The sequence below is a fragment of the Pundamilia nyererei genome, unplaced genomic scaffold (assembly GCF_000239375.1).
Source record: "Pundamilia nyererei isolate P.nyererei 1_Seehausen unplaced genomic scaffold, PunNye1.0 scaffold00043, whole genome shotgun sequence".
NCBI lineage: Eukaryota > Metazoa > Chordata > Actinopteri > Cichliformes > Cichlidae > Pundamilia > Pundamilia nyererei.
Window position 1 is genome coordinate 3,032,150 of NW_005187444.1, and position 17,549 is coordinate 3,049,698.

The 17,549-nt window shown below is 39.6% G+C and overlaps 2 protein-coding genes across 2 annotated transcripts in view; both read right to left on the reverse strand.

Moving 5' to 3' along the window:
- smc1b (structural maintenance of chromosomes 1B) overlaps positions 1–8,978 on the reverse strand; it is a 15,458-nt gene extending 6,480 nt beyond the window's left edge. The window contains exons 1-16 of the mRNA XM_005731532.1: positions 8,797–8,978; positions 8,259–8,447; positions 7,403–7,515; positions 5,869–6,072; positions 4,228–4,466; positions 3,781–4,039; positions 3,194–3,334; positions 3,016–3,098; positions 2,657–2,864; positions 2,330–2,515; positions 1,978–2,169; positions 1,755–1,901; positions 1,052–1,189; positions 791–907; positions 300–406; positions 69–210 (exon numbers count right to left, since the gene is read on the reverse strand). Coding sequence (XP_005731589.1) covers positions 69–210; positions 300–406; positions 791–907; positions 1,052–1,189; positions 1,755–1,901; positions 1,978–2,169; positions 2,330–2,515; positions 2,657–2,864; positions 3,016–3,098; positions 3,194–3,334; positions 3,781–4,039; positions 4,228–4,466; positions 5,869–6,072; positions 7,403–7,515; positions 8,259–8,447; positions 8,797–8,905 — 2,574 coding nt within the window. The 5' untranslated portion in view covers positions 8,906–8,978. The remainder of the gene's footprint in view (positions 1–68; positions 211–299; positions 407–790; positions 908–1,051; positions 1,190–1,754; positions 1,902–1,977; positions 2,170–2,329; positions 2,516–2,656; positions 2,865–3,015; positions 3,099–3,193; positions 3,335–3,780; positions 4,040–4,227; positions 4,467–5,868; positions 6,073–7,402; positions 7,516–8,258; positions 8,448–8,796) is intronic.
- Positions 8,979–11,788: 2,810 nt separating this feature from the next.
- cpa4 (carboxypeptidase A4) lies at positions 11,789–17,330 on the reverse strand. Its single transcript, XM_005731533.2, has 11 exons — positions 17,185–17,330; positions 16,349–16,430; positions 15,752–15,886; positions 15,546–15,644; positions 15,351–15,452; positions 14,996–15,097; positions 14,542–14,652; positions 14,262–14,352; positions 13,697–13,896; positions 12,445–12,529; positions 11,789–12,109 (listed from the first exon to the last, which is right to left on the reverse strand). The coding sequence occupies exons 1-11, from the start codon at positions 17,247–17,249 to the stop codon at positions 11,922–11,924; spliced, it is 1,260 nt and encodes a 419-aa protein (XP_005731590.1). The 5' UTR covers positions 17,250–17,330; the 3' UTR covers positions 11,789–11,921.
- Positions 17,331–17,549: the final 219 nt, after the last annotated feature.

Below are 17,549 nucleotides of genomic sequence, written 5' to 3' on the forward strand. Positions count from 1 at the left end.
GGATGGAAAATATATTGCTATGAATGTTTGTCATGTGCTTTATAACAACATAAAAAACTGAGACTTACCTTTCTCTGCTCAGTCATAAATTTCTCTTCCTTACTGATGGTGTCCTCCAGTTTTTGGACCTTCTTTCTCTGTTGCTCAAGCTGTTTTTGTTCATATTCAATGCATGTATTTAAGCGGGCATGTTGACTCTCAAACTCCAGCCTGAGTTGTTTATCATAAAAACCCATTAAAGATTTGGCTTTTAAAGTTCGTCATGTGACACAGAAAATACTGGTGTGTGACTGAAGTACCGTTTCTTATCAAGCTCTGTCTGCTGTTTCAAGCGCTCCTGCTCAAACTGTCTGATGCTGTCCACTCCGATCTCAGCGCAGAAGTCAGAAAACACCAAGTTTTCTATCTAAATACAGAGAATAGAGAGGATCCATACAACATCCGATATGTGCAAGTGTAACCAGCCACAAGACAAACACTGTATTTGGAAACCCACCATTCTAGCAGACCGTTAATAAAGTTACTCACTGAACACTTCAAATTCCATTTTGCTTTTGTAAAAGTCTGAATCACTTCACAGTGTTAAGAATTAAATGGGCCAACATTCATGAAGCCAGCACAAAACACTGCAAAAGTTATAAGTTCTGTCAATTGTTAGGATTTACTGATTAAAAATACTGAAAAACTGAAAATTCAGAGACAAAGAAATTTCTCCAACAATGAATTCACTTGCAACAGAAGTTCAACGGCAAACATTTCAATCTAAGTCATGATATGTTGAGAGCAGCACCTGGTCGAGCTTGTCTCTGATCTCCTTAATCTTTGCCTCTTTTGTCTTCACACTCTCCATCTGCATCTGAATCTGAGAGTCCAGGTTTGCCAATTCACTCTCCAGACAAGAAATGTCCTGGAAACATATGACAGAGTAAATACCAAGAAACTGTAAGCTCAGATGATTTCAACACCTGTGTGAAAAACACTTTTGCGCCCTATTAAGTCTCTAAACTTAGAATGATTGTGGCAGTCCAGAACATTTTATATCAGATCATACCGCTTGGCATTTAGGGATATTTTTCTTCTGAAGGTTTTCCAAGTCATTTTTGGAGTATTTGAGGCGGGTTTGAGCACCCTGAGCCTGTGCAACGATCTGTTTCAGGTCCAGCTCTTTTCTCTTCAGCCTCATCAAATCCTGTTACATAACCAAAACACAACTTGATTCCTGTGCATAAAATACAGTGTGTATAAACCAAAACAACAACAAAAAATACAACAATTTATTATATTTCAGAGTTCTAAATTCCTTTTCTTTGCACTAACACATGCTCACAGATTTCAAACACATAGTGAGAGGAATGCCTACTTGTTAAGCTGGTAGTTTAGTATATGTATCAGTTCTCCTGGTTGTAATAGAATAATCCTTTATTCCCTCACAAGACAAAATTTGGTTGTATCAGCAACCAAATGTAATATCCCAGTGACTACTGAAATTATCATCTATCTTTAAATATTTAATTGCTCTGTTCTCTGGTTTTCATGTCCCAGTCCTAAAACATCTCTGCATGCTTGAAAAACGTCTGCAAAGGATATCAGAGTAGATTATTATTGCTGTGTTCACAGCTCCTCCAGCTAGCGTTCCCTCAATTAACATTGAGACATCCTTCAAATAATGGACTGAGACGTCAAAGGGAAGAGGACAAAGGAGGAGGAGAGGAGGCAGAAAACAGAGAATAAGGAGAACACTTAGTGTGACTCACGCGTAACTCAGTGGTCAGCTGGGTCTTGCGCTCCTTCAGCTGCAACACGTCCTTCTCTTCCCAGCAGCGAGCTTTAGTTCGCAGGTTGCTGGAGCCTCCGGAGATTACGCCTGACTTTTCAAACATTGTCCCTTCAAGAGACACTGTCTAGAGTAGACGTGACAGATTAAATTTTTTTATGGTTCCGTCTCAAATTAGTGGATCTCAAAAGAGGAAAGTTTACCTTAAAGCGTTCCTGTCCATCAAAGGCCATACTCCTGGCTTCTTTGACTGTTTCACACACAAGAGTGTTACCACAGACAAACTGCACCACTTTCCTCAGCTGGGTAGCAACTGTGGTAGCAATAACCTGCACAACATCCACCACCATCTTGGCACCAGGCATCTCCCTCAGTCGCTCGTTCAGTGGACTCAGCTGTGCACACAGAAGTGATGTTAGGAACGACAAATTTATACTACTTGGTCTACTTGAACTACACCATTATTTCTCAGGGCCTTTTATAAGGTTTTCCATTTTTAACAAACCCAAAAAGTCAAGCTATGATTTAGAAAGCACAGCTTGATTTTTCCCTTACAATCAAGTTGTCGATGGGAAGAAACGTCTCGCGTCCCCTCCGCTCCTCCTTGATGAAAGTGATACATTCGCAGGCTACTTTCTCTGATGCTACGACGATTGCATTCATGTAGCGGCCAAACACCTTAGTGACAGCCAGCTGGTACTTCTTATGGATAGGGCTGCACAGGTCGGACAGACGGCCATACTGAAACAGCACGTGTCACAAATTAGTTAAGAAAATTGTACAGGCAGTGCTAGTGTTAAGAAAAACAAGGTACGTTAGGTGTTATGTCCCGAACCACAGTTTTGGGGAATTGCTGCAACCTCACTATTTACTGCTTCTTACCACAGTTTCCGGGTAGAGTCTGCGGAGCTTTTCTAGCAGCTCTTTGTGCTGCAGCTGCCTTTTGTTCTCCTGTTTGTCCAAACAGGCATTCCCCAACTCCTCCATCACCTGATTCAGCTCCTGGTTCACCTCCTTAGTACGCTGGTGGCCCCGCTGAAGCTCTGCACTAAGGCTCTCCTCCTGCTGCCGGTACTCCTCAAGGGATGACCTGAGGCATACAGTGCTTTCAAAACAACATATATATATCTAACGACCAACTATACAACATATATTAACACCTCGCTGAGAGTGAAAAAAAAAAGAACAAAAACAGCACAACTTCCTTTTAGCGTTTAGTGGTTGAGCTAAACACAACATACTTGCAGGTCTTGGTGTACTCCTCTAGCTTCTCTGCTCTGCATGTCAAATCTTCCAGCTGTGTTTGGTTGTACTTGATAGCGTTCTGTGATGTGAAACAGAGGTAAGATTAGACTGAACAGCTATTTTATTGATTTAAATATATCAATGCTACAAAAAGAACTGTGTCATAGAAAGTACCTCAACTTCCTTCTTTCTGCGCTCGTCAAAGGCTATCTTTACCCAGTCTGCTTTCACCTCCCAGTGAAGCTTCTCTGCCTGCTGGCTGAGGACAGCCCCCTGCTTCAAGGCAAGCTCCTTCAGCTCTTTGTATCGCTCTGACTGTAGCATAAAAAAATAATAATAATCATAACAGAGTCCCTATATAACTATAACTTTTAAATGTTACTTCACCAGCCGGGCCCACATCCTCATTTTAGGTTTGACAGCATTTTTAGTAGATAAGGGCAGAAGACTTGAACATGAATTGAGGCTGCCGTTTGGGGAAGTGAGTCACCGCCAAAAGAGACTGGCGGTGGCTCTCGTGCTGTACTAATGAGAAGTGAAAGAATTGAAAAAGGGAGGATGGGGCATGAAAACGAGAACAACAGCTTGTAGAGCCGGGGGTCATATATAGATCGAGAACCGGAAGGGGCATGCTGGGAGGTATAGTCCCGCTCCTAAAATTCAGATAATTTATCTCCAGTTATTGTTTCTTTTAAGGCATGGTGTAGTGAAAAGTACCCGACACTTCAAACAAAAATTAGCAGGAATGAAATCTAACAGACCTGATCCATGTCGAGCTCAATGTCTCTTCCACGGGCAGCTCCCTGTTCCTGGACCTGCTTCTCATAGTTGCTCCAGGACCTCTTAAGTTGAGAAATCTCCTGCTGATGCTCTTCCAGCTCCTGCTCTTTGGTTGAAAACATCCTCTGACTCTTCTTCAGGGCATCACGGAGATCCTCAGCCTTCTTTACGTGATGAGACGTGTTCACTTTCGCTTTTATGTATTGGGACCGAGACTGGGACAGGATTTGCTCCTGTGTGCTGTGTGAAAGAATGTTTCCAGTTTACTTAATTTAATAACAGATTTTTAATTATATCTGATTTGATTTGGATTAAAAAGGTGTCACCAGTGGCTTTCCTGTAAATGAAAACAAAATTAGTGAAATGAAAATATAATGCATCCATTTATAGACCTTCAAATTTGAAGCCATATACGAAAACTAACACACCAGATCTCTTTGTCAATGTGTTGCTGCTCTCTTGTGAGCCGTCCGTGTTCTTTCTTTTGAGTTTTGACTGTCTGCTCCCCAATCAGCAGTTTACTGTTCATTGCAGCTGCAGCCTCCTGTCTCTTCTTCAGGGTGTCACTAAGAGCACTGATGCCCTGCTCATTATGGTAGAGCTCAGCGAGGCTCAGCTGCAGGCGGCTTTGGTGAAGTTCATCCAACAGTGCCTGGTATTTCTGTGCCTGGAAATATGAGCAAAGATGAATAACGGCAACTCACTGTCATTCTGACGCAAAGGCCCGCGGAACATCACTAACCCTCTCATATATCGGATCGAAAAAACTGTTTATTGGCAACTATTCTCAGAAACATGGAGGTAGAGATTCTATCAACCATACCTGACTGTATTCATGGGGCCAGAGCAGGCTGGGTAAGGTTAAATGTGGATTTGGTAAGACTGTAGGGCCGTTCGATATAACGACATATATCGGTTGACGATATGAAAACGTCTATCGTTTCATTTTATGCTATCGTTTGTTTCGTGGTGTCGCAAAATAAACTGTTTACAGCAACATTTTTTCATCGTTTTGATGGTCACTGTAGAATTTCTTAAACTTCTATCTTTCTCTTATATTTAATATAACCACACCACGGAAGGACAAGCGACTGATTTACGCGTTGTCGTTGTTTATTTTCCACATAAACCTTTCACAATAAAGCTGATGATCATTTTGAGATTTTTCAAAATAAATTGAATCACATGAAATAGTATGTAGAGTGTTTACAGACGAGAAGCTAAAAAGAACCGCCAGGTGCTAAAAAAAATAAACCTTAGAACAGGCTTTTCCCCGCAGCACACCGTGTAATACGTACTCACAAAGAAAATTGCGGCCGTTTCAACTTATTTAACACTCGACTCCAGGTACACAACGCCCAACTGAAAACACTTCACACAAGTCAAGTTGCCCGAGATTCACAGAATTTACAGAAGATGTAACATTTTTGTGATATATATTGTTGTCGGGACGATAAATGTCTTATATCGGGATATGAGATTTTGGTCATATCACACAGCACTACAAGACTGTAATTCACATTGGGAGTGATGACACACTGCATCAATCCAAGGTCACTAAAATTAGTCGGTGTGTAATTCTGCTAAATCATTGCCATACTCTGTAGTTTTCTCTAGTGACATCTTGAGCTCTATGCTCTCCTTATAACTGCCTTCTGAGTGGTGTCTAAATATGGGCTTCATGGATAATTGGAGAAATTTTGGGTAAAACCTGGTCATGTTAAATGAAGTGATTCAACAATTAGCTTTACTCCTCATTGTAATGTTGGCTTGGTAATGGTGACTATGAAGATGTTTCCAACGCAAATGAATTCACACAGGTAATACCAGGGAAAACGTGAATTTGAAAGGATGTGAACACCCCATTAGATCTCACAAGTTTAGACTGGGAGAGGAAAACTGTTCTTCAACATCATTTGAGACTTTTGGGGTGTTTGTGTTTGTGACATTATAATCTATCTGCTGTCAGGCACACTTATGCCATTTGTAGGCGCATGTATCTAGAGACTCCACATTTGGGGATGTAGAAGCATGACAGAATAGAGAAAAATAATTTCTTGGTATGCTACCTCTATTTTTTCCTGAGACACCTGTTTCCTCTCGACGGTAGCAGATTTCTTCTTGTTAAAGTGAAACTGAGTGTCTTCTTTGGCCTTCAGCAGGGCCTCTTTCTTCTTGTTGTATTCTGCAGCATATTCTTTGGACTGACTGATCGATTCCAGCATCTTGGTTCTCTCCTTTGGGTCCTTCAAAGCTATGGACTCCACTGCCCCCTGGTGAGAAGCAAGCGGAGTACAATCTTTGTAAGACATCTCTTACCAACAGTGCCAGTTAAAAAAAAAACTCTCACATTTAGTTATTTATTAACAATTAGATGCAAATGGCCTGGTGAGCTTGCTTTTATGCAATGTCTACACATATCTACACATTCAGCATTCAGATAAGGATTCAATCCTTGTCTGAGTGTCACTGTGGATGAACAGCTTGTGCCATTCAGGGTTAGGTTCAAATGTCTACAGTACATGCCAAACAAGCCCATTAAGTATAGCCTAATGATCTTCTGGGTTTATGATGCATGCATCCCCTGTACAATACTTGGAATGGTTTACAAACAGGGGAAGAAGGTAAGAAGAATCTGAGGGGAAAACATTGTCCAGCACTTGTGCAGTAAATTGCGAAATACAAGAGACAACATCACCACAGATAACTGTTTCTCCAGTGTGCCTCTTCCACAGTGTCTGCTGCAGACACTATTGTGGGGACTCTACAATAGAACGAGGCAGACATCCTTCCTAAGATGAAGGTTTCCGAGTCCAGGGAGGTTTACAGCACAGAGTTTACACTCAAACCTTTGCATGGTCAGCTACATCACCAAGAAAGGAATAGCTGTATGGCTATGAGTCCTCAGCATGATGATCACAACAAAATGGTGGATGAAAATACCAGAAAGAGGAAAAACATAATTTATCACATTCTACAACAAGCCCAAAGGAGGTGTAGATACCAGTGCCTACACCTTTTTCATGGCTCAGCACCCTGAATTAAAGAACGGCATCACCACAGCATGGCAGGCCTTCCTCACTGAGCTCTCAAAGGAGCTTGTCACACCACATATGAGAAGTCAACTGGAAAGTTGCCCCCAACTGCAAACCCCGATCACTGAAGCAATGGGAAGGTGTGGGTGACAAAAGCCACAACTGAGCCACAGAAAAAAAGCAGACCCACTTATGGAAGAGTGTAGGGTCCAGTCTCTCATGCATCTAAGGATTAATGCAAGGGTTAATGTGACAGTTTACTTTTAGCAATCTTCTATGTTTGAGTAAGTATTTTTAGCGTGTTATATTTGACTGGTTATGTGTTAATTAACTTCTTATTGTTTGTAAATCACTGACCCTAATCCCTGCACCACAAAATATGCCATTATATGGTAAATACAAACACGTTGGGGCATATTTTTCAGTTTGTTGTACAATACTGCAGTCACCACAGCTATAATGTGAAAACTGACAAAAAAAAACACTACAGCAAACAAATCTGGCAAAGTTAATTTTTTTCATGTTGACTTTCAGTAAATCAGTGAAGTGCAAGGCTCTGGCACTTTACCTGGAACACCAGACAGTTTTGAGCTTTAGTCAAAATGCCAATCTTCTCAAGCTCCTCCACATACTTGGCAAAAGTGACACGTAGGCCATTAATGTGATACTCAGAGGAGTCCCCTGAAAAATACAACAGATATCAAATGAAAATGATTGGATTAAAAACTGTATCCTGAGGTAAAACATGAATCAGCCTTGGGTGCCAAAAACCTGATTACTTCTAAAAATCAAACAAAACACTTAACCTCCATAAATCACACAAGGAAAATTATCAACAGCCACAAATACAATTTTTTTGTATTTTTAGGAAAAAATCGAATCATTCCTGTCTTAATGGTTCTTTAAGTTACATGTGAGAATAAAGTATAAATAATAATAAAATCATATCCAAATTATTGCTCATTATACCAAATTATGAAAAATGTAACCACTGTGAATCACAACTAAAGGAACACTTGGGATAATAAGTATTAGGTAAGATCACTAATCATGCTATGCTGGTGTATAATAGTTATAACTGTGTACTTTGTGTATGCTTATTATCTGATCATTGCCAGTACATAATAATAAAGGTGGTTGCTGCTTTATTAGCATTTTCCATATAAATCTGGCTTCTTTATGAGTCAGCACCCAGCTGTCAGTTTATATTATCTTTTTTTCTTAGATGATTCTCTTATCCTAGATAAATATTGAATGTTATTAATGTGGTAAACTCATATTAAAGGACCATCATTATATATGAAAACATGCATAAACAAATATACACATTATTCGCTATAATTTTAATTTACGTTTTACAGTTGTTATTTTTGGCCTTGCATATGCTACCCCCAGTAAGAAAAAACTTGGCAGAGTCTACTGACCTGTAATGATCCTACAAAAGACCGTCTCTTCCTCTTTATCACTGCAGTACCTCATGGCCACCCTGGCAGTGTTGGAGATGGGCTTACCAACGTGAGCTCCATGGATCAGGTCTTTCAAGTGCTTGACTCGGAGAGAAGAAACCCGCTCACCCATGACAAAGCTTAGGGCATCCATCACATTAGATTTACCTAGTATGATTTAAAATCATTGACAAAGTTTTCAATATGAATTTATTTTAAATAACCCAGCTCTGGTAGGACGACCATACAGCTAGCCTGACTTTTTAGGCAAAGTCTGCTAACATAACAGGCGGGATTTAGAGGTTGTTTAACTATTTTCTGTATTCCTTACATGAAAAATATAATTTCTAAGTAGATGATGTAGTTCTTAGAACTACATCATCTACTTAGAAATTGTATCTTTACTTAGCAAACCAAAAAGAAAGAAAGATATACTCCGCAGGCTAGCCGCTAGCTTAACAATTATTTACCATTAGCTAGCTAGCTAGAACACGTCACCAATAAAAACTTTACTTACCTGAGCCATTTGTGCCAATTATGCAATTAAATCGCAAGAATGGCCCAATAATTAGTTTTCCTCTCCATGACTTAAAGTTTTCAATATCTAGTTGTTTTAAATAACCCATCTTTGTAAGTGAACCCTGAAGCTAATCTTAGTGTCTGAGGCCAGGCCCTCTAATGTGGCAGACAGGACGTGGAGAGGCGGGAAACTACTGTCTGCTTTCCTCACGTTAAAAATATAATTTCTAGTTTCTAGTTTTAAACTGAGTCAGCCGCTGATCTGTTGTTGTTTGTTTGTTTTTGTTTTTTTCATTTTGTTTCACATGTACTTATATATGCTTTATTATTACAAAGGGCTACTAAAAGTATGAAAAAAATAAGAGGCAGGTGTGGGGGGAAATTCAAAAGATTTTCTACATCAAAATGCAAAATTTGTGAGGGAAAACTATCAAATGTATAAGGAAAAAATGGCAAATCTTCAAGATGAAAGTGGCAAATTTATAAGAAAAAAGTAGGAAATTTGAAGTAAGGAAAGTTACAAATTTTAGAGTAAAAAATGGCAAGATTTACTAGAAATTTTATAAGACATTTCTAAGAAAATCCTCTCTGGAAAACCACCCAAGCACTTAACACTATAATCCCTATACCATAAGGCTTCAGTTTATCATTTATTGTGGTCCATGTGCCAAACAGCTAAAGATAAATTTTATAATCTGTCAGTTGTTTCTCGCTGTACCAAAAATCCCATTTCAATAGCACGAAGGTGTAACCAGCGAGCATCTGTTCATACTATAGTAGTTTTTGATACACAAAAGCTATCACCTCATTTTAATTAGTGGGTTATTTTCTTATGAATAGACTGTATGTTTATAACAGTGTGATGATTTTTAGCTAAAATCACAAGTATTTTTTTGTTGCTAAACCCAGTTGAAAAGCATAATCTAGTTAAGTCATCTAATGTTGGTATAGTGTAGAGCAAACCCAGTGTGCAAAGAGATTAGGTTTTCCTGACCACGAAAATGCTATTTTTGGAATTATTCCTGACAAATTTACAATTTTTATTATAAATTTGTCACTTTTTTCTCTGAAATCTATACCCTCACGCACTGTCCCTTGTTTTTAAGGCCTACCTTCAGTGGCCTTAATTTAACCACCACTTAATCTCCATGAACGTGTATTATGAAGAAACCAATTCACTTGCTCAGTAGTTGGCTAGTGAGTGATATAAAACTTTGTGTGAAAAGTTTGGCCTCAGCTTGGTATAGAGGCCATTTGTTCCATAAAGATATCGTAAATATATGCATGCTATAAAGCTGCTGAAACAACAGCTAGGTGTAGTGTCTAAATCATATTTAACTTCATTTAGTTTTTCTCAGTTTAGGTTTATGTTCAGTTCTGCCCTCACCTTGGTTTATTGTTCACTGTAAATAAAACCTCACTCGCATCTCCACCGCCGTCTGCATCTTGGGTCCTCATTCATTCCACCACACGACTGCTGCCCCTGTGAACGGTACTCATGGCCATTGATCAGTGGGCTTTGATCAGTGGCTTTGATCAGTGGCTTTGGGTCAGTGGTTGTTGATCAGATAAGATCCCAAAATCTCATTTTACCAAAATCCTGCTTCTGCTACATTAGCTTTATTTACCTGCAGTGGAAACACCAGTTTTGGTCAAAGCCATGGTATTGATAGGATCTTGAAACACTGTGTGCACAACTTTCATGTTACTTCCAGGTAAGTGAGACATCCTCCTTATTTCTTAGCAACAGCAAAACCCTGAGATACTAAAAAACCCTTCATGCTGGTGATGCTATCGTCAACCAAATCCTGTGTTCATTTATTTAGATAGTTCTCTATTTGTGGTCAGTTTGTGTATGTTTACTGTATGTGTGTGTTCACTTATACAGTAGTTTATTTATAATGCATTCACGTATTTTCCCGTTGGGCACGACTGCAGTTTTTAACAATAAAAGTTTCAATACCGATATGATGCCCAGAGATGTATGAGCATAGACTCTGCTACAGCAGTCAGTTGGTGTCTGCTCTATGCATGACATATTTGACTGATCTGGATAGAGTCCTTGCTAACTTCAAGCTGGTGTTCCACAAAATCAAATTGCAGCATTATTTGAAATGAGATCTAGTCTAGACTGTTCTGACTGTGTGTGGTTCTTCCACATGCTACCTGATTGTTAAATGAATAAATCGCTAAATTGTAAAAATATCCTCAAAATTCAATCAGTCAGTTCAATAATTGCCAACAAACAAGAGTCAAAAGGAGGATAATCTGTCTGGTTTATTCTGCAGGAGATGATGTTAAAAGTCTGATCTATAGCTCCAGCTGATGACAGGACCTGAAGGATCTGCTGCTAATGTTTTAGTGCCAGATACCTTTAGTCCATTGTAAGGAACCTATATAGGCTTGTATCTCATTTTATATGGGTTCTTTAAATAAATATACTGAACTTAATGAAATATTCATTAAATGTAACTTATATTTCGAGTCATGAACAAAGAGCATTCTTTGAATATATGTCCAACAGTCTATACTGAACAGTGGTTCCTCTAAAGGCTTTTCAAGGATTCTTGATGGATATTCTGATTTCTGATTGTTTTAAGCCATCTTTTCCACAACTACCCTCAGATTTGCTATGGAAGCCTGTTCAAAAAAGGGCTTACGATGATCTGAGTTACTAAATCGTTTAGTTAAATAGGAGCAAACCACAGTAGTGGCATAATATCTGAAATGAAATAGCTCAAATTTTATTCTGTGAAACTGAAATGGATTAAAAAAAATACTATCTTAGCATTTTGTGTAAAAAATGTCAATGTTAAAGACTGAGTGAATGCTTAATTTCTCTACTTTTGCTAAACCCAGCCAGTAAATGAAAGTAAGGTCAGATATAAATAACTGATCATAACTGCCTCATTTCCCCTCACACAATTAATCTTTGCACTCCCAAATTATTCTTGTGTAAAACTATTTCACTCAAAAGAAGGGCTACAAGGTCTGCTGAAAGACAGATAAAACGGGTATGTTGGGTTTTTATTGGTCTCACAATGATAAAGTCGAGGAAGCTTTAAATTCAAAGCTGAGTCAGCCAATTTTTAAGTTTCTCCTCTATCTGTGGTTATACAGTCCTCAATAAGGATGGTCACGGACATACTCCATGATATGCTTCAAGGCCAGCCATGTCTCTGAGGCAGTGGGGATGATCTGATCAGCTGGCAGGATAAAACCGTAGCGGCCAGTGTCCCTCAGCTCGAAGGCAAAGGAGTATTTGATTCCCGAATTGTAGGACCAGTCAATGCTACCCCCGCTGGCTTGATCTGAGCACGAAAAAATATAAAAGATGTATCACTAGCAAGAATACAAGAACTCTTATTAATACTGCTAGTCATAACAATAGCTATATCACTTTTAGTTTTGATTTGGGTTGTTTATTAAGCTATAAAACATAACGTGAAATGGAAATTAAAAAAACATAGGCACAATAAATAAATAAATAATAAAAATAACTGTGCTTGCACTCGAGCGAGTATTTATTTTCCTAAACCAATTATTCTGCATGATTGCAGCTCGTCGTTTCATTTATCCATCTGTAACTTTAGTATTGAAGTCACTGTGTACTGGTCTGGTTAAATGAGAGAAAAGATTTACTTACAGATGATATTGCAGATGCTTCCAACCTGGTAGGCGGTGCCATAGAGAGACGTCAGTTTCTGCGCTGCTGCTCTGCCAACAGAATGCTGCAGAGAAGCAAAGCGAACAACACTGTAGCAAAGAAGCCGTATCAACTCCTCTCCCTTTATTGGCATTGCCCTTAAAGCCAACTTTTCTCACTTGGTTGCTGCTTGCAAACAGAAGGACTGAAGAGCTGCTTACAGCCAGAGCTGTGTACCTAACACCATGGTGAACTAAACATGGAGGTAAAAACATCTCACTTGCCCATCAGCTAATTTTATTTTTTTGAGACTTTAGGAACTTTGACCATGCTCCATTGTAACAGTTTTTGAAACGATCAGAGAAACAGATGATGGGAACTGAATCCTTGCAGGCTATTTGGAGGGAGAAAATCACCCAATGTCCAATTACAAGAACACAGGCCACAAATCACTGCTGATGTAGGGGTGGCTGTGGCTCAAAAGGTAAAGCAAGCTATCTACTATTTGGAAGGTTTTTGGTTTGATCCCCGACTACTCCACCCTGCATGCCGAATGTGGGCCGTGGGTAAGATACTAACCCAAGTTGCTCTCTGATGCTTCCATTGGAGTGTCAAAGTTTGTAAAGAAAATACTTGATTGATCAGGTAGAGTAGAAACGTGTTGTGTAAGAAACAGTCCATTTACAGAGAATACACATGATAGTGTAAAATCAGGGGACTTTATCATCAGTTGAAAGTGACTCTCAGGAGTTTTACAGTTCATGGCAGCTTGATTAATATAGCCCAAAACCACAAATTTGTGTCACGGGGGTTTAGTCATGTATGAATAACTGCAGGATTATGGGTCCATTAGGCATTTTTCTCAGACTTCATTTGCAGTGCTGTATGAATATGAAGCAGAGTACTGCTGAACAAGAGCGTACCTGGCTGAGTTAAGGCAGACAATTTGTCATGTTTAGTAGTGATGAGTTTATAATTCACCTACCCCAAAGCTAATTATTCACAATCACAGCTATAAAACTTTAATTAGGTGTAAAATTGCAATCCCCAGCTGAATGATATCAACAGTCAAAAAGCAGCCTACAGGAAGACCTCAGATCAGGTTATCAGACCAGAATCCTTTGTCTTTTTGACAATACGCATAACTCACAGATGACACTTACTTACCTCTCGCACGTATAAGATTACTCTTGAAAACATTGTTTAAGCAATGGCAAACATTTCGAGCTTGCTCTGTTTTCTGCTTTCTTACCAGCTCGGCCTGATGGTTTGCGCTGCTACAGACATAGCCGTAAGGGTACATGAGCAGCTGGGAGTAGGAGTGGACAGAAATGAAGGCCTTGAAGTTGCCGTGGCTCTGGATCAGGTTCACCACGTTCTTCACCTCGATCTCAGAGTTAGCCGAGGGGCCGTGGTAGGAATCGGAGCAGGGGTAGCTACTGGCACCGGGGCCTGGACATATCGCAGAGAGATCATCACAGAGCAAACGCTCACAAATGACAGACATATGTCAGAAGTTTTTTGTAACATCTCATTAGAATGTAAGAGGGCTTAAGGAATTTCACTGACGTGTTACAAGCAAACATTTTGCACTGAGTCATTGGGTATTCCAGAGGAATCCGGTTCATTCAACTACAATTCTAAAGTCTAAAGTGACTACAAGTCTAAATCCTTAACACACGTACCAGCGGTTAACAGTAGTAGTAGTAAATGATGCTATTCAGATTCGTTTTGATAACAAGTAAAAAGAATGTGATTATTTACCCGGCAGGTAATTGACAAAATCATGAGATGCATTCAGTTTTTATAATACTGACCACCAAAGCCTGCGTCCCAGTTCCTGTTTGGATCGACTCCACGGCACGCATAGCCAGGGTTCACAGAGCGGGTCTTGCGCCACATCCGATCCTGTGTTTCACAAAACGTCATTCGGTGTGAATCATCATTTCTTTTTCTCTCTCAGATGATACTGTATTGATGGAAAACAAACACAGTTCTACTTGTTTCTGCATGACTAACATCTTGCTCTTCTTTCGAGTATCTACTCTATATATGCGACACATAAATAACATTATCTGAGGAGTGCCAGTGACGTACATTGGTGTGGGAGAAAACATAGCCATCAGGGTTGGCAACGATCAGCATGTAAAGATCCATGGTGTTCAGGAGGGAAGTGAGGGAGGCGTCGGTACCGTAATCCGTGGCAATCTAAGCAAGGATGAAAGGTTTTGTAGAAACGTAGAAAAAAAGACACGCTTTCACATATTACAAATTTAAGATGAAGCTTTATAAATAAGGTAAACAAGGTCTGCGAGAACAGAGAAGAAGGAACTGATTAAAATAAGAAAATGATAGGAAGGAAAGTGAGGCCCAGTGCACTCAGACAATAACTCGTGCTTTTTTAACATAAACATCCAGTAATATGTTTAAAAGGAAAAAACTTAATAAGTACAGAAAATTAATTTGGTTCAAAAGCACAAAGTTCTTGCAAAAAATAAGTCAATTATGATCATTTAAATTCAGTTTACTCAGTTTAATTGACATCTTGTACCTTGTTGGCGGTCCACACTCCAGTAGCCTGAGTAACCCATTCTCTGGCGTGGATACCAGTGTCAACCCAGATAGCAGGACGATTGTAACCACCGGTGCTGAACTAAACACGAACACAGATTCAGACATGCTTTTACATTTTGCTTCTAAAGGTGCAGTCAATCACGATTAACACATGTAGATGTATGCACAAAATAAAGCGCATCCTCTCTTTACCCCACTGTGTGAGTGACTTGATATTTGATACCTGATTAATTTTATTAGATAGTTAATATTAGCTATATTTGTCCACATTTTTATAGAGCTCAAAAGTGCAGTGCTGCTGCATTCTGTGAGGCATAACCAGAGTATCTTACCTTGAGCACATACATGGGCCTGTTCTCATAGGACACCCCAATATGCTGCTTGGTGATCAGGTTAGGGTAATCGGCCACCAGCGTGTCCATCCAGCTGTAAATCTGCATAGATTCAGTTCTGACATTAAAACACACATAGGTACACACAAAGTTGACTGGATCCAGTCATGTTTTTTTTTCTCTAGAGCAGCATACTGTATTGAGATCATGATAGGCTCCAAAGTTTAAGCTCCTGGTGCTGCGTTCCTTCATCTGGTTCGCCTCCATCTCAGCTTTCTCTTTGTCAAGAAGTTCCTGCAGGTGACAGGCAGGAGATTAAAAATTCACTCTCTGTGCCACCGAGTCTCCCAGTGGAAATCAGCTCTATGTTAATACACAACTGTGTTTTGAGGATGACAGACCTGGACGTTTTCAATCATGACGGTGAAGGGAATGTTGTGGAAAGTAAGGTGCTCCTTCACAGGGATCAGACTGAAGCGGGGCACTCGGATGTCCACAGGGAGCTCAGTGGAGACTGGGTCAAGCCAGAAGTCCACCTGTAAACAGATGCGCAATGAGATATCACACATGGGAATGAAGGAACATGCTGCGGGGAAGTCCTGTACATGTTGCATCTAGCATATTCCATAATAAACTAAATAATTTAGAAGAATTCAACTTAAGATGTTTCTCCAGACAGAGTGTGCTGCTGTAAGATCTATCATCTGTAGTTGCTTCAATCTTAAAGGAACAACAAAAGATCTTATTTAATAACTAAATAATGGCAAGGTTAATGTCTGGGAATTTAATGCAGTAAAAGGTGAAGTCCAAAATGACTGCAGGGCCAGAGACGAGCACCTAACTTTCTGTGTTAACCTTCGACCCAGCTGAACTTGATTTGCCTTTTGCGCTGCTAGAAAATTGATGAGAAATCACTTGGCACAAGCTGCCGAGAAAACACGAACATCAATTTCTGTGCTGTTTACCAAAGCTGTGCGTGTGTGTTTGCGTGTGCATACCTCCCACTCCTGCGCCGTCTCCAACGCCTGCAGGAGATGGATCTGTTCCTCTGACTTCACATTGACCCGGATAACCTGATCTCTGCACATCATTATGTGAAGTTTGTAGTTAAAACTTTTAAATGTTGAAATGTGAGCTCAGCAAAAGAGAAGAACTTTATTTATTGGATACTGATATAACAAGCAATTACTGGTGCAGCACAGGTACAGACCGTCACTATATTCCTTAATGAGACTGTAGCAGAGACTTAGGCTTTCTCTTAGCATAAGCTGTGGATTGTGCTACCATTTGAATAACAGTTACAGATACAAGAACAGTGCAAGACTGCATAGCTGAAAATCTCCTCCACATAATCTACCAATTAATACCCTGGATTTAGAGGGATGTCTGGTTTTAAAAAGGTTTGCAGTTTGTTTTTTGAGAGGATAAAAGACACGACACAAAAGTTTAATGTAAATAGGTATTGGTTTCTTTGTTAGCAATTCTGCTATAACCTGCAGAGTTAATGAACAGAAAAATACCTGACATTTGCAGCCAAGTGGAGGATTCCTCTCTTGTACTGGTTCTTTTATTTAGAAGAAGGTACAGTTCAAAAAATGCTTTCACCTTAACCACAAATAATGGTTATTCAGATTATTGTTGTTGAACTGTGCACTGTTGTTATTGCTGTGCAAAAGGTTAATAAGAAGTTCCTGCCAAAGCAAAAGGGGACCGAACCCTAAAATGTTATTCTGCGATTCCATTTTAGTCACTTTAAACTCATAGTAGGAGTACTAAAGAATGACCACATGAATTATTAATAAGTAAATCATGTTAGTGTGCACTTTAAACTTACCCAGTGAAGCCCTTTTCAGCTTTGGCCGCAGCCACAAGCACCAGCAGCAACCAGAAGCCTTTCATCTCACCTGTATAGTTCTGGTCTGTTCAGAGGAAGCAAGTGAAGCACCTGCTCCTCTGCTCTCCTAATATCCTGTGGATGCAGGTGGGCTGTTCTCATGCGTGTGAGTTAGGTCACTCTACTGATAATGACACAGCTCTACTGGAAAAACAGCTATTTTGAGCAAAGAACATGCAGAGTAAGCACTGATCAATCTTTTCAGTTCTCAGGAGCAGATAGTGGAAATTTCCACAGATACAGTATGTTAGTGGCTTTGGTGATTTAGTCTGTTCTCATTATACACTCTAGTCATCATATGCAGA

Bases quoted from the DNA above. Each gene is read 5' to 3' on its own strand.
- cpa4 (XM_005731533.2), bottom strand. From the start codon at position 17,249: ATGAAAGGCTTCTGGTTGCTGCTGGTGCTTGTGGCTGCGGCCAAAGCT. The intron at 14,653-14,995 runs GTACAAGATGTC...ATCCTTGCTTAG, and splicing joins GAGTGTGGACCGCCAACAAG to ATTGCCACGGATTACGGTAC. The intron at 12,530-13,696 runs GTAAGAAAGCAG...GCTTCTCTGCAG, and splicing joins CAAACCATCAGGCCGAGCTG to CATTCTGTTGGCAGAGCAGC.